Source organism: Gasterosteus aculeatus, chromosome 6, assembly GCF_964276395.1.
Source record: "Gasterosteus aculeatus chromosome 6, fGasAcu3.hap1.1, whole genome shotgun sequence".
Taxonomy (NCBI): Eukaryota; Metazoa; Chordata; class Actinopteri; order Perciformes; family Gasterosteidae; genus Gasterosteus; species Gasterosteus aculeatus.
In genome coordinates this window covers 544,955-561,401 of record NC_135693.1, presented here as the reverse complement: position 1 = coordinate 561,401, position 16,447 = coordinate 544,955, and the positions used below count along the sequence as shown (strand labels likewise).

At 45.6% G+C, this 16,447-nt stretch overlaps 1 protein-coding gene and 1 long non-coding RNA gene across 3 annotated transcripts in view; one reads left to right on the top strand and one right to left on the bottom strand.

Annotated features, from left to right (window-relative positions):
* Positions 1–16,447, bottom strand: part of LOC144409474 (uncharacterized) — a 169,704-nt gene that overhangs the window by 48,983 nt on the left and 104,274 nt on the right. The gene's annotated exons all lie outside the window — the stretch shown is intronic.
* slc24a3 (solute carrier family 24 member 3) overlaps positions 1–16,447 on the top strand; it is a 74,247-nt gene that overhangs the window by 19,661 nt on the left and 38,139 nt on the right. The window contains exon 2 of one of the 2 annotated variants that reach the window (XM_040178552.2): positions 7,282–7,407. The exons of the other annotated variant lie outside the window; for it this stretch is intronic. Coding sequence (XP_040034486.1) covers positions 7,282–7,407 — 126 coding nt within the window. The remainder of the gene's footprint in view (positions 1–7,281; positions 7,408–16,447) is intronic. 2 annotated transcript variants of the gene reach the window in all.

Here is a 16,447-nt window from a genome sequence, read left to right as displayed (position 1 = left end):
GTCTCCAGGAAGGTGTTGAAGATGTCAGTGACCACCGAAGACAGCTTGTTCGCTTCTAGGACCCTGAAGGGGGCTATAAAGATGGTAGCCGACCCCTCTCACCCCGAACAAAACCAGTTTGTGCCCCTTCCATCTGGCAGGAGGCTGAGGTCCATCAGGACTAAGACCTCCCGCCACACCAACAGTTTCTTCCCGTCGGCAGTCGGGCTCATCAACAGAGCCGGTCCCCCACTGACTGACTCTGACATTCCACCGGTCATTTTCTTTCACACTGCACGCGTCACTTTCACTTGTCACTTTCTGTTTGCTGGTGCACTTTATTTTTAATTTTTAAATATTTTTAACTTTAATTTTGTTTCCTTTATTTTGAAGCTAACCTATAGCGTTATATTTTATTTCATTCCCCTTGCACTATGTTGTCTTGTCGTCCATTGTCGTATTGTCTGCGCACCAACCGCCAAGTCAAATTCCTTGTATGTCTGACATATTATGGCAATAAATGATTCCTGATTCCTGGTTCCTAGTCTACCGTGGTTGTAAGTCTGGTTATGGAAATGGTCTCTGTGCCTCTTTGAACTTTATCTGACCTGGGTTCCGTTTTTTAATAATTTTTATTACAAAATAATCAATAAAGCTATCAATAAGAAACCAAAGTGATGAGCAGCATTTGAGTCCAGTTGCAAATATTTTAGTAATTAAAAGCATGTTATTATGAGACTACCTTTTAGTTTTGTTGATCTCTGTCCAACTGAAATTATCTTTCGTTCATCTCCAACCTTCTGTGGAAAACACAAAGAAAACACCTCCCCCGAAGTGCATTTTTTGACAATTTCAACAAATACATGCTGATTACATAACTATCTTGTCTGAAGTAGTTTCTGCATTGGCAAGTTCCACAGAGATGTTTGTGATCTCTCCACATCAAAGCGTCCTGTCTCTCTTCCTTGGTGCAGTGTAGAGGAGGAAGAGTGGACCTGGATGTTTCCTAACTGGGGCGTGCTTTATTGACAAGGGGAACATGACACTTATGTAATACATTCAGACACCGTGACATCACAGTGATATTGTGTTGGTTATTCTGTGTGACATGCGTCCTGGATGAGTGGCTCATCCAAAGAGACACGGAAGTGCCTCAGGCTTAACGAGGAAGAGCAGCTTCAGTAAAGTTGGGTTAAAGCTTAAAACAGTCATATTAAAATGAAAATGATGTATCATCATTTAAAGAAACAGGACTTTCCTCAAAACAGCATCGGCCTTGCCGTATCCTTTTGGCCTTTGGCGTCATTTCTCCTTTTATTACAAGAATATAAAGGATGTTGCGTCCGAAATAAGGTTCTCTCTAGGACGAGGCAGAGACACGAGAAACAAGCCTGCAAAGGTTTCCCATCAGACAACTCAAAGCCCTGTTCCTTTTCTGGTGCCCTGTTAAGCAATGCCTATGTCTGGGACCTTTATTGTTCCAGAGGGAATGGGGGGGTTGGTGCTCTCTTCAGAAGTCTGGATTATATTCCAGTTGTCTCGGCCTCAACGCCTCATGTCCTGATTTCATGGTTATGTCTCAAAATGTATTCGTCAGTGCACGAGCCGTACATTTTTTTAATTTAAAAGCAAAAACAGATAAATTAAGGTGTTTTCTGGCAGGTTGTTGCATTGTATAGCAGCCGTTAGCTTTGTTGTATGAATGAACTCCACAGCATTTTTTATATATATAATATATATATTATATATATAATATATATTGCTCTTTAGGTCACTTTGAACTGAGCTTTTTCTTATACTCCTTCCAGAGTAAAGATGTTCACACCGGCAATGAATAGATCTTTGCATAAAACATTGATTACTAGTTCAAATGTTTGTGATTTTAGGGCATCCCAGTGATGTATTTTTATTTAGTTTTAGTCTTCAGTCATCCTTTTGGGTAAAATTCTGTGTTTACCATTTGGCGCCCAAGTATCTCTAAATTTACTAAGTACATTCATGTTCCCCGGAGGATGAACCCTTTCCCTTTATCTAGCTCACCATAAACGACTATTTTGCATTTGTTGTGTGATATAAATTGCATTATACAGTTGGAAGATTAGGAAGACATTTTCTACGTACATTCGTGCTCCCCAGCAGATGGACCTTTTTGATATGCTTGTCCCCATAGCCCCTTGTCCTCCACCAACTTTAGTGCAGATACTACTTAATCTTCATCTCATGAAATAAAATATTATTATTATATTATGTATTGCACAACTTCAGTTAGAGCTACTTCATGGAAACGATTACCCATCAGGACAATGTTGTGTTTCTTTATTTTTAAACCATATTGTTGGTCAGTTATGCTCTCAACAGTCTTGTTTTAGATGCATATTATTGAAGTTTTACATGTTGTTGTACTCTCAATTTGACACTGTTTGTTGCTGTATTTCATTTTAGACTACTGAAGTACTGAAGTATCAAAACTGCAACCTAGATATTGTAAGTCCTGTGATGGGGAGCCAATGATGTCGCTATCACGTGTAGCGTGGCCTGGTTCCTTTCCCTCCAGGGACGAGGTTGTAGCTTGCACTCACTGAGACACACAACCACTCACATGCAGATCCATGTACAAACATTTATATCGACTGCTTATGGAACACCGACACAGATGCACATGGACTCAGCTGCTTCTTTGCGGATGGAGCACACCTATGTACTCACGTGTGTGCCAAGGTACGCTGATGAAGACAAAGTGGCTAATATAAGGCCAAGAGAAGGTTATGGGGCTCTGACGTGTAGACTTTGGCCTATATGGTACAGCCGTCGGTGGCGTATGAATGGAGGAACTGGACCATTGTGGCTCGGAGGAAAACGTGTCAAGACATAGATGAGTTAATTCCAGTTTCCTTGGTGTTGATTCCCCTGAAAGGTTCTCACACACACACATTTCATTCAGTGACGCGGCTAAGCCACATCTACAAGCAGGCAGTGACTCCTGCAGGTAATGCGCACTAAATCACAATTTTTCTTTAATCAAAAACCAATAAGGTGACCCCAAACGCTTTGAAGCTTTGACCGTTGCCGCATGTGTATACATATGTATATAAATATGTACATATGTACGCATTATGCCATGAAATAAGGTATATCATTATTCCTTATGCATTAACTTTTAGTTTTAGAGTTATTCTAAAATGGAAAGCTGTTTGTTGTGGGTCGGTGTGGTGCTGTCTAAGGTGCTGAAACAAAGCAGAGGACATCCAAAGAACAACTGTTCTTTCATTTTTTCTTGAGGTAATTATTGTATTTTATTTCTTTATAGACCTTCATATGAAAAAAAAAAATTTGTTCTTAAGATCTAATTTATTGGGATTGTTTTGTTGCCATTTCCCATTTGAAACAAAAAATCCTGTCCTCTTCTTACATCTGACCATAATACAAAATGCAAGGTGTAGCAGAGTATAAGTATATATACTGACCACAGGTTTTAATAATAATAATACAAATGGTGCCCATCCAAGGCCAAGAGAAGACCAATCATCACCAACCTTTCATGTTGAAGGAGAAAATGGTAACTATGCATTTGTAGCCATTCACATTATCAGAATCATGTCTTCCATGTGGAACGGCTACAATAAATCTACAGCTGATCAGAGTCTGTGGCTGCCGGCGTTGCTCAGCACATCTCATAGCATGTGCTTGCCGTTGTGTGTGTGTGCATGAGTAATTCACTGTTATGTCATGCACCTCCTCCACCCCAGTTACGTCACATCACCATAGTAACCTCAGCCGGGGTGATGCATTCTGCCTCACTGGACCACCCTCCATCTACAAGCAAGGTCTATGTTCCAGTGTAAGTGGGAAACTCACACAGGTGAGTGTGTGTTATGAGTACAAATCGGGCTCACTCAAATCTTTTGGAGGGCTTGAATGTGCGCTCACTCACTCATTAATGGTTTCAACGGAGTCCCGGGGTTTTGAAGACAGCCATATAATGGCTAATGTTCCCCGTCGGGACGAGCTGCAGCAGAGAAACATATTTTAGCCTCCGAAAAGAACATCAGAATCAGTTAAAGGGTACAATATATGAAACCATAAGACTCCATAGACAATCACAGTCATTAACAGTTAGATGCAGAATACGAGATCTTCTTGTCAAATCAGATTCTTACTAGTTACTTATACACTGATTATATGGATATATATTTGAAAATAAATATATGTATATACATACCCTAACTCTGTTTACAAAACACTATTTTTGTCTTATCAGAGGAAAATATGTATTTGGTAGTTGCATACGCAGCACACACACACACACGCGGTTCAGAAAGGCTAAATGAGAAACAGGTGTAGCAATTGCCTGCAATCTAGAGCCGGAGGTCCTCAATTAGCCTGATGGAAGGGGCTTATGATTTTTATGCGAACCTCCTCAGGGTAGAAGGGTTAGTTGGTTTTTGTTTGGAGTCTGGTTCGTGGGAGGTGAAGGGAGAAAGTCATTTAGAGAAGGGAGGAATGGTGACTTTTTGGTTTCATTTTGTTGTTTGTTTGTTTTTATTTTATTTGTTTCCGGTTAATGTAATGTTCTTTCTCCTTGTCTGCACTTTGGGAGACGCACAATGAATTTGCACCCCCTCTACATGCAACTACGCCATCTTTTTGTGCTGTTCAGCAAGGACTGAGGTTGAACTCCGTCACAGTACTATTCCAGCAAATTGGATTTTTTTTTTTACTTTACTGATGCAGGAAGGTTGGAGCATAACATCAGACAGTAAGACGATGGACTGGTAACATCTGAAGGGGAGGGGCACAAACAGGTTTTGTCGGGGTGGGAGGGGTCGGCTACCATCTTTTTAGCTGCTTCAGAGACCTGGAAGCGAACAAGTCCTGCAGGGACGGCAGATTGCAGCCGATCACCCTCTCTGCAGAGCGGAGGACACGCTGCAGCCTGCCCTTGCCCTTGGCTGTGGCTGCAGCGTACCAGACGGTGATGGAGGAGCAGAGGACGGACTCCATGATGGCCGTGTAGAAGTGGACCATCATCGTCTTTGGCAGGTTGAGTTTCTTCAGCTGCCTCAGGAAGACACTAGTGGTGGTGCTGCTGGGAGACCATCTGAGGCATATATAAATTACCCGTGGAGTAAAGGGGGTCTTCCTTTCTGAACTACTACTTAAGCTCCATTTTTGGGCCTCAAATTGCTTCTAAAAAGGTTTGTCAATATGAAGGTTTCTGCATGATTATGTTGCTACAGTATATACCCCTCTCCGTGGTCAGTGTATTACATGCAGTAACCATTCAAGACCGAAGCAATGTACTGCTGTGAGTGCTGCATTAGCTTCGGATCCAAAAGTCCCCACTAAGCACCAGAAGCTCCCACATTGTGTAGAAGGAAGTTTTCGTCCATGAGGTCTGGGGTCTTGGAAGAGAGCGACGTAAGACTTCAGTACCCTGTCAGAAAGGGATAGGTCGATCCCTTGTATGTGTACAGGAACACAGATCTTTGTTTGTTACAGGCTACACAGTACATACCATGCCACTGATCCAACATTTGTCTGTTACACAACAGCATATGTCAACATGAGCGAGCAAAACCAGGACGAAGCAAATGGAATGTAATGGAAGCGAGTCAGATCGAGAAAGATTTTGCATACTGCCACGCACCAATCAGGGATTATCTCAACTCCGAGAGATAAGAGGTGGATTGTTCAGCCACTGTCAATCAAATTGATTGATCCACACCCACACATCCCAGATGAAGCAGATTAGCTGTGTCTAACTTCACGGTTACAAGTATTTTATACTTTAGAGACCTACTGTGAAAAGTTATGCAGAAGTTTCAGATCGTCCATATTATTATTAATGTGTGTGTGTGTGTGTGTGTGTCTGCCAGTGAGCAAGCTACAAGCTTGTCCCTGGAGGGAAAAGAACCAGGTCCCAAGGACATTGCTCCTAGGACACACTGCTGTACCGAGCTGAATGGGAGGGCAACATCCAGGACCCACATGCCAAATAGCTGTATGTGTTCAATTCAAGGGAAGAGCGACTACAGGGACCCAGGGCCCAGAGCAGCGTCCTTCTGATAAGATATCTGTTGAGTCTCCTGTTAGCAATAGGCTCTGGGAGAATGTGCCTTTGGTAAACAGATGTTCATATACGTCAAAGGGAAGTAGAGACGGAGTGGATCTGATCCGCGCAGGCTTTGTCAGGGTTGAAAGCACTAATGGAGTTTGCTGGTTTGGTTCGGACAGTAGACGCTATTTAAGAAGCGGACCAGTGACGTGTGGTGAGGCTCTTGGCAGATCCGGACTCTCAGTAGATTTATACATAGGTTACATAATTAATTCTACTAGGAATGTGTGCACCACGATCCAGCTTCAAGAATGGAGAAATCATTTATATAATTTTATCGTTATTTGTTTTTTTCTTGATGACCACACATACATGACGTGGACGTATTAACAGTGACGTCCCCGATTGTTGGTGGACTGCCCTTTGGACTTCTTGGATTACAGCCTTTATTGTGTTACGAAATGTTTGAAAAATAGACCTTGTTGTGTATATGAACAACGGCGTTTTTCACATTTGCATTCTGTGTGAAAGTATGGATCATCTTTCCAGTATGATTGGTGGTGTTCACGGTTATTACTTAAGATGTTAACACACATATCGATCATATCAGAGCCAGATTACAGCAGCTACAGCCATCACTCCAAAGCATCCCCTTGTAGCTCGCTGCCTCTCCCCTCTTCCATCCGCCCTGTCACAAAATATCTTGTGTTTCTGCGTATTAGTATAGTCGAGCTCAGCGCTATTTATAGATGCCCCTGTGCGCGGTGGGAGTGAGGAGATGGGTCGGAGGTGGGCGTGCTTCAGGTCACCGTGACCCAGATGACTGAGCTGCAATGATCGGCCTGGCGGCGCTCAACGTGCTGCCCCACTGCGGCGACACAAGACGCACGTCTCCTCAGCCTTTTCTTCTGCAGGGGGGATTGAGGAATGTCCATTAACTAAAGAGCGCCACAGCCATCAGTCCCTTTGTGCATAACGAACATGCATCTTTTTAAGCCGTTACCTAACGTCCATGTGCAAAAGTAACAAATATGTGGGATCTCTGAAACTGTTACATAAAAGAAATTTGTGGAATGTGACGTAATGCGTTCAGGATCTTTCCCCAAGACAACTTCCCCCCGGGATACAGCGGCCTGCCACTAACGGTTTGTCTGGCTGGTTTGTTTGCCGTCCTTTGTTAACTCCATTCGAACCATTCATCCGTCTCTTTCTCTCTCCTCTTTTTTTACCCCCTTGGACTCTTTTAGGATATAAAATGTCAAGCTCATCTGGTGAGGAAGGGGAGAGGTGGGAAAGCCGTCACCTCTTGCAGGAGGTCTACGTCAACGAGTCCAATCCCTACAGCGAGCCCACAAAGAACTGCACAGAACCAGGTAGGACGAGCCAGAGGCTCTGGGAGAGAACAGAGAATCTCCTCCGCTCCCATTGGCCGTGAAATTCCTGTTTAAGGGATTACATCACCCACAAATTAGCAATTTCTATTTGCACCATTCTCTGTTTTCCCTGTAAAAAATGTAGTTTTCTCGTGTGCCTTTGTGGTGAAATGGCAAAAAGGCTTGATGAATTGGAGGGAATGGGGCCTTACCAAGAATTATTAAGACATCAGAATCCTGTATGATTGTAAAAAAGAAAAAGATTGAGAAAAGGAAATATAAAGATGTGAGACCCTCTACCTCCGTCCACACACACACTGAGACTCCTCTCTTCCAGCTAACACTGATCATCAGAGCGTGCATGTGTCCCTGCATGTGTACCGAAAGTGTGTTTGTTTCCTCTGTGGGCTCGTTGGTGTGCGTGTGTGTTTTCCATGTGGAATCCTGGGGCTTTACAAGGCTGACGTCCTGCCAAGCATTCTCTTGATCTCATTGTAAACACACCACCTCCGTCTAATGCCTGCATGCGCGCACACACACACATGCACAGAGAACACGTGCGCTCCTACCGCCTGCAGAGATCGGATCCCGCAGTCTGAATGAATATGACTTTATATTTAGACGGCGCATAGTTTATTGTCTGTTTCTGTTTAATTACGCTTTGTCTGCTGAAACACTAATTGTCTTTATGGGGATTATTCCTGCAGATCGCACTCCTTAAGGCTTCTGCCTCTCCATGTTTCTGCGTCTTTACGCGTCGACGCACTCGTCTCACTTCCTGCTTGTAAAGTCTTGCGTGTGTTGCAGAGCGATTCACCTCCAGAACAACAGGTGGAGTCACGTGTTTTGTTGAAGACGACCTAGAGAGTCACGTCTTTGTGTGTGGAAGTCGTTGGTTCCTTTATTTATGTATCATAGACTTTATTGCCCCGTGCATCCACACTGCTGCTTTTCATCAAGGACACGTTTGTCCCGTATTTTCCTCCACGACTTTGTTCCCTCGTTTGTGGAGATCTCCCTCCATGAATCAGAGGCCATCCGGCGTCCTCATAGTCCGCCAATGACGGCTTGTACAAGCGCTCATATTTACGCATTTCTTCCCACAAAAGCTCTTCAATCTGATCCGTTCTCCCGTAAACATTCTTCCTTTTAATAACGGCCGTATTGTGCTATGAAAGTGGAGATGTGAGACTCCGTAAAGGACGTAGTCAGCAGACCAATCACAGCCTGGTGCTGCAGGAGGCTGCGTCGCTTGCGTCTTTTTATTTCCATTTTCACCAACCATAACATTTCTTCTTAAGTTTAACAAAATTGGTTTTTCAGATTTTTTCAGAACACAAAAAAAGCACAAACTGAATACTGTCTCACATTGGAGGTCTTCTTAAAAGGTTATTGTATACTTTTTCATCATGATGAAGTAAATGTTAAATGTGTATAGCAAAATGGCTTCAGAAGAACAGTAACATTGGTATCTGGGTCTATTTTGGATTGTTGCCAGGCAGCTAAACAGCAGCAGCAATCAGCACCAAACAGACCAAAAACCATGAAACATGAATGCTTTAAAAAAGAAAGTCACAATGATTATTTAACAGTTTAGTTCTATAAATCTTTGATTGATTACCTGTACAGTGAAATAGCAACTGACAGCGTTCAGAAACGCCTCTGACCAACAGTCTGGGGTTCACTCCATCAGAGGAGGCGCTCCTTTGCATTCCTACGGCGACGCTCGGCGTGTGCTGTAATGTGTCGGATCATTGACACTTAACTCTGCACAGACACACACCATGGAGGAGCTAGTACACACATTGTGTCTTCCTTTCTTTTTCACGGCTCACTTTTAGTTTTTGTCGTTCTCCATCCTTCACTAAGGTCACACGCCGACATGTGCACACGTTCAGCTCCAACCCTGTGGACCGGGAAGCGCGTGGGATTACAGATAATCCTGTTTACACTTCTCTCCCGTCTCGGATCACGCAGCACAGACACAAAGTATGTATTTGTGTGTGTGTGCAATGACCTCTGTATATTTATATATACTCTAGAGGTTTGGAAGTCAGCAGTGGTCGACAGCAGACTGTTGAACCACCTGATCAGTTACACTTTGGGTCCCATTTCTTTCTCTCATGTCAATTAACCATAAAGAAACCAATTTGTTATAGCCTCGTTATACTCCAGTATCACAAATGACGCATCATTTAGAAGGTTACGCTCTTTTTGCTCAGTTTCTCTTCCTTGTGCGCTCTCTATGAAGTAGAGTAAGGCTTGTCTGTGATGCGTCATCGTTGGAATCACTTTTTCATCTATCCTCCCTGGCCATCTCATTACAATACAAAATGATACACAATTGGCTTTAAGCCTTCGCTTAAGTTCTGGTTTAAAATGTTAGGTACGTTTGCTGCTCCCTCTTTATTCAATAAATTATTCAAAAATATACCAATTTGATAGCTATATTGCAAGAAAAGTTGCACAACGTAAATTCACATTCCCCTGATGATGAATTCTTCCTAATTTTGATCAAGGGCTTTGCCTCAGCAGTCCACAGTCCACAGCAGCAACATCCTCCAGATAAGATTTTTTTTAAGCTATAGATCAGGGGTGTCAAACTCATTTCAGGTTAGGCCCAGATACTTTGACCAAAAGCGTAGCGAGGACGGTACCACGGCCGACCTGGGGACCTTTCTGTAATTCTCACATTAGCAAAGTCAAAGTCACCCGGCGGGCCGGATTTGGCCCGCGTGCCGCAAGTTTGGAAAATATATATAAAGTCTATTGTGCCCACCAATAAACGAATGCTCCCTTGCGCTAAACCCTTTGATTGAAATGACCCCGTGGGCCACCTGCGGACTGAAACCACATTGTTTGGCCCCATTTGTCAGACCTGGACGGGAGGCCGTGACTGTCTTTCACAGGCTTGACCCGGCTGACGTTAAAGGTGGAGTGGGTGCGCAAGGAACGGGGCAGGCGAAGGCGTACAGCAGCAGGACTGATGACTTGTGAAATGGGGAAGGGACCCACGATCGAGGTGCGAGCTCCCTGGACGGAACCTTGAGGTTCAGGTCCTTTGCGGAGAGCCACACTCTCTGGCCGGGCTAGTAGTTAGGTGCGGATCACCTTCTGCGGTCGGTCTTCCATTCATCTGACCAAATGATAAGCATTGCGTAAATCCAGTTTGGTGAATATCTTGGCCTGCTGCAGTTGATCAAAAACTGACGACATGAGGGGTAGAGGGTAAGGGTTCTTAATCGCAATCTCATTTAATTGGCAATAGTCTAAGCATGGCCTTAAGAAACCATACTTCTTCCCCACAAAAAAGAAGCCGGCACCTGCTGGAAACGAGGAGGGACGGATGAGCTCTGCCTTAAGTGACCAGTCTACGTAGTCCCTCATGGCCTCCCTCTCTGGTCCTGAGATGGAATACAGGCGCCCCTTGGGGATGGTGGAACCGGGAAGGAGATCAATGGCGCAGTCGTAAGGATGGTGCGGGGGGAGTGATAGTGCCTTAGACCTGTTTCAACACCTCCTTAAGGTGATGATAGCACGGAGGCACCGAGCTTAAGTCGGGATATTCAGGGTCTTCAGGGGAATCAGCAGAAACAATGTTAAGCATGGTTAACCCTCTCGAGTCAAGACAACAACTCTCACAGTCCTCTCCCAGCCCATAATCTCCCCAGATCTCCAATCAATATGGGGGTTGTAGCAAAGCAGCCATGGTAATCCTAAAATCAAAGCATGACTTGATGAATCAAACAGAAAAAATGTCATGATTTCCTGATTGTCCTGCAGGTGCAGTTCTACCGGCTCTGTGCCGTGAGTGATGGTAAACAAGTAATTTCCATTAAGATCCTGGGCTTTGATGGTTCTCTCTAAACGTTCAGTCCTCAGCCCGAGCCTCTTGGCTAAACCCCAGTCCATAAAACTCTCGTCAGCCCCAGAGTCTATGAACGCTCTAATCTCTGTAGGAACAGCGTGGTGTATTACCATAACGTTCGTGAGGCTCCGGGAAGCGGGGCGTGAGGTCTTGGAGTTACTAACCCTGATAGACCGTCTGGCTGGGCAGACAACAGCAAGGTGTCCCTTCTCCTCACAGTAAAAACATTGACCCTCCTGCTGTCGCTGCTGCCGCTCCTCCCGTGAGAGTCGTGTGCGCTCCAGTTGCATGGGCTCCTCTCCTCGGGGCGTAGGGGAGTGCGCACATGTGACGGGATCTCCGGACGGGGGCTGTGGGAAACCTCCCCATGTCCGCTGGTCTGCTCCGCACTGACAGGTAAAGCTCACGTAGCCTGTTGTTGGTTCTAATAGCAAGCGCGATCAGGGAATTCGGGTCAGAAGGAAGACCAGGGGAACCAGGAGCTTGAATGGGTGCAACTAAACCCCTTCAGAAAAAGGTTAAAAAGTGCGGTGGAGTTCCATCCACTCTCCAGCCGCCAGGGTGCGAAATAGGATGGCATATACTGTCAAGTCAAGTCAAGTCATTTTATTTTGTATAGCCCAGAATCGCAAATTACAAATTTGCCTCAGAGGGCTTTACAGTCTGTACACATACAACATCCTCTGCCCCGAAACCCACCATCGGCACAGGAAAAACTCCCCAAAAAATGAAAAAACCCTTACAAGAGGGAAAAAAGGGAAGAAACCTTAGGGAGAACGTCAGAGGAGGGATCCCACTCCCGGGATGGACAGACTACAATGGATGCCATGTGTACAGAATGAACAATGTATAATACATGCAATTCCTATGACAGAAATGATTCAAGTAATTGTGAGTAGTAAGCCAGGCGCACAGCAGGACCACTGCAGGGGCAACCACCATCAGATAGAACCACCATCCACAGAATCCTGTGGGGAGGGAGAGCACAGAGATTTTAGGAGAGGGTAATGTCGGTTTATGAGTAAAGTAATATGATTAATATCTAAATAATGATGATGATGATGATGATGGCAGCAGCAGGCGTCAGCATGGCCACGGTAGGTGTCAGGACCAGGGTCCCGAAGGAACCACGATCTACGGCGACCTGATAGGGGCGAAAGCACAAAAAAAAACTCCCGGAAAGAAGCTGAATTAGTCATGTGCATTAATAAAACTTGAATTATGGTAGAACGAGAGCGTAAGAGAGGAGCTTGGTGTGTCCTAAGAATTCCCCCGGCATTCTAAGCCTATAGCAGCTTAACTAAGGGCTGGTCCGGACTAACCTGAGCCAGCCCTAACTATAGGCAGAATCAAAGAGGAACGTTTTAAGTTTTACTTTAAAAGAGCTGACCGAATCTGCCCCCCGGACTGAAAGTGGAACCTGGTTCCACAAAAGAGGAGCTTGATAACTGAAGGCTCTGGCCCCCAGCCTACTTTTTAAAACCCAGTCAACAAGTAACCCAGCATCTATGGAGCGCAGGTGCCTTGTAGGGCAATACGGTGTTACAAGCTCTTGAAGATACAACGGTGCCTCACCAGCAAGTGCCTTGTAGGTGAGGAGAAGTACCTTAAAATCTATTCTTGATTTAACAGGGAGCCAGTGCAGAGAAGTTAATACAGGAGTGATATGATCCCTTTTCTTAGTTCTTGTTAATACACGTGCTGCAGCATTCTGAATCAACTGGAGAGGCTTAAGAGATTTATAAGAGCAGCCTGATAACAAAGAATTACAGTAGTCCAGTCTGGAAGTGACAAACGCATGAACTAATTTTTCTGCATCACTTTGAGACAGGAAGTTCCTGATTTTTGATATGTTACGTAGATGAAAATAGGCAGTCCTTGAAGTCTTCTTTATATGCGAGTTGAAGGTCATATCCTGGTCGAAGAGAACTCCCAGATTCCTGACGGTGCTGCTGGGTACCAGAGCAATTCCATCCATAAAAACTGTATCACGCGACAGCTGGCTTCGAAGGCGCTCTGGGCCTATCAGGATAACTTCCGTTTTTTCCGAGTTTAGCATCAGGAAGTTGCCGGTCATCCAAGTGTTGATGTCTCCAAGACATTCTTGGAGTCTAACTAACTGGTCCGTCTCTTCTGGCTTGATCGACAGATACAGTTGAGTATCGTCTGCATAACAATGGAAGTTTATGCGGTGTTTCCTGATAAGATCGCCCAAACGAAGCATATAGAGGGTAAATAAAATCGGTCCAAGTACAGAACCTTGTGGGACTCCGTGACCAACATTGGTGGTCTTTGAGGATTCACCGTTTACAAGCACAAACTGGGATCGGTCCGATAGGTAGGATTTAAACCAGCTGAGTGCAGTTCCTTTGATACCAATTAAATGTTCTAGTCTCTGCAACAAGATACAATGGTCTATGGTATCAAATGCGGCACTGAGGTCCAGCAAGACAAGAAAAGAGATGAGTCCTTGGTCCGATGCAAGTAGAAGATCATTCGTAATTTTCACCAGTGCTGTTTCTGTACTGTGATGCACTCGGAATCCTGACTGGAAATCCTCGAACAAAGCATTGTTTTGTAGAAAGTCACATAATTGATTTGCGACGGATTTCTCAAGGATCTTAGAGAGGAAGGGAAGATTAGAGATAGGTCTGTAGTTAGCCAACACCTCTGGAGCAAGAGTAGGTTTCTTGTGTGGGTGCCCTGCTTAATCCCACTCAGGTTGTCTTGTCAGATGTCTTAAAATCTGCCAGTGAGCTGCAGAGGGGAGACTCACGTGCCCACTCGGCTGTGGCCCATGCTCGAGCACTCCCCGTCAGGGGGGAAATCATGAAGATGATCTTAGATCTGTCATTGGGAAACGCCTGCGGCTTGTGTTCAAAATGGATTGAGCAGTCTATCAAGAATGGTTTACACTGACACGATTCTCCTGAAAACCGTTCTGGGGGTCTAGTTACAGTCCAATTACTGGTCCAAAACCCGGGCACTGCCGGCGCTGGAGTGGGGGCTGTTGGGACCACGGGCACGGTGGGTGGACCTGACGGTGGACTGGCAAGACTAATGAGTTTCTGCACTTCGATAGGAGTTGGAGACTTGCTGCCATGGCCGCCTGGAACTCCTCCTGACGAGATAAACATGATTCCTGGACTTGAAGAGCCAAAACCTAACAGAGACCTGACTCTGGAACAAAAAAGAGCTGCAAAGAAAAATTACTCGAACGAGGTAAAACTATGGTCACGAGACTAGACTAACTATGGCTATGCATCTTGGACACTGGTAGGACGATACACTGGCACAAGACAAAGGGAGACGCTGACTATATGAAGACATGGGGGAAGAGGGAACGAGAGGACACAATCAGGAATCAGGGAAGAAAATCAGACGGGTGACACATCAGAAAGGGCAAGGAACCTGAAACGGGAGGAGATTTAATCGCCAAAATAAAACAGGAAGTTACGAAAACAAACGTAGAGACACGACAAAAACCCAACTAGACATACAGGTGTGACACCATTACTGCCACGGTCTTAAAAAAAGCTGTAGCATGTTGTTTAACCTTGAGACCTTTGTTCCCCAGACAGTTCAATGTTGCCTGCTGCAGCCGTCTCAAGTTACTTCCAACTTTTTTTCTTTCTCCTGTGGAATTACTGGACATTCTAGTCAAAGGTGCGCTCACCTTTCGTCACGCTGTGAGACACGTAGCTGGCGGGCTTCCAGCTGCTCAGAGCAGACCGCGACACGGAGCTCTCGAAGACGAAGGGTGGAGGAATCTGCTTGTACCTCAACAGCAGCTAACAGTGATCCTACAACACTGTTCTCCTGATCTGGAAACTTTCTTCATCAACTGAACCATTTTACCCCACCGTGAGTTTGCTTCTTTCATCCTGGTCGGTGTTTACATGATAACGTGCACGAGGCACAGCCGACACTCGCCGATCAGATACGGCGTGTGGAGCGGACCAACCCGGACTCCTTAGTTATTGTCCTCGGGAACTTTAACAAAGGTAATCTCACCCATGAACTTACTAAGTACGGACAGCTTCAGGAGCTTGACGGACTGTTGACTGGAGGTGCAGCTGTTGGTGTACAGGGAGAAGAGCAGAGGGAAAAGAACGCAGCCTTGGGAGAACCGGTGCTGATGGTCCGAGAGGCTGAGACATGTTTCCCCAGCTTCACATGCTGCTTCCTGTCAGACAGTAAGTCTGTGGTCCACTTGCAGGTGGAGTCGGGCACGTGCAGCTGAGAGAGTTTGTCCTGCAGCAGAGACGGGATGATGGTGTTGAAGGCAGAACTGAAGTCCACAAACAGGATCCTGGCGTAGGTTCCTGGGAAGTCCAGATGATGGAGGATGTAGTGGAGAGCCATGTTGACAGCATCGTCCACAGACCTGTTGGTTCTGTAGGCGAACTGCAGGGGGTCCAGGAGGGGGTCGGTGAGGGTCAGTTGGGACAGGACTAGCCGTTCAAAAGACTTCATACCTACACATGTCAGGTCGACGGGCCTGTAGTCATTGAGTCCTGTGATCCTGGACTTCTTGGGAACAGGGATGATGGTGGAGGCTTTGAAGCAGGCTGGTACATGGCATGTCTCCAGGGAGGTGTTGAAGATGTTAGTGAACACCGGAGACAGCTGGTCAGCACAATGCTTCAGGGTGTGAGGGGAGACTGAGTCCGGGCCGGCGGCCTTACGGGGGTTTTGTCTTTTAAAGAGCCGGTTAACGACCCTCTCTATTCTAGAGAGGGTCGTTGCTGGTGGGGGAGGGGAAGGTGATATAGATGTAGAGGCGTGAGCCCCTGATGGGCAGGGGATTGGGGCAGGTTGGTGGAGCTGTGGGGGATGGGATCAGGACATTGTCTATCAAATCTGCAGTAGAACTCCGTCTGCCAGGTGGAGGTCATTCATGGAGTGGGGGGGGGGGTTTGCTTGTAGTTAGTGGGAGCATTTTGCAATATAGGGCAAATTCATTTATCCCCAATAACAGCTACCTTGCAGAAGTACAATGTATTCAGACATCACTGCCGTCCCTGGTCCAAGGCCAGCTGGTGGACAGGTCATGCGTCCCCCATGGGGACTCGCCCCTGAACACATTTTGTGTGGGAGGGCAGCTCCACCTAGGCGCCGATTGAGGAGACAATTACGTGTGTTTTATCTGTACCTCCATGTTGCCTGAGT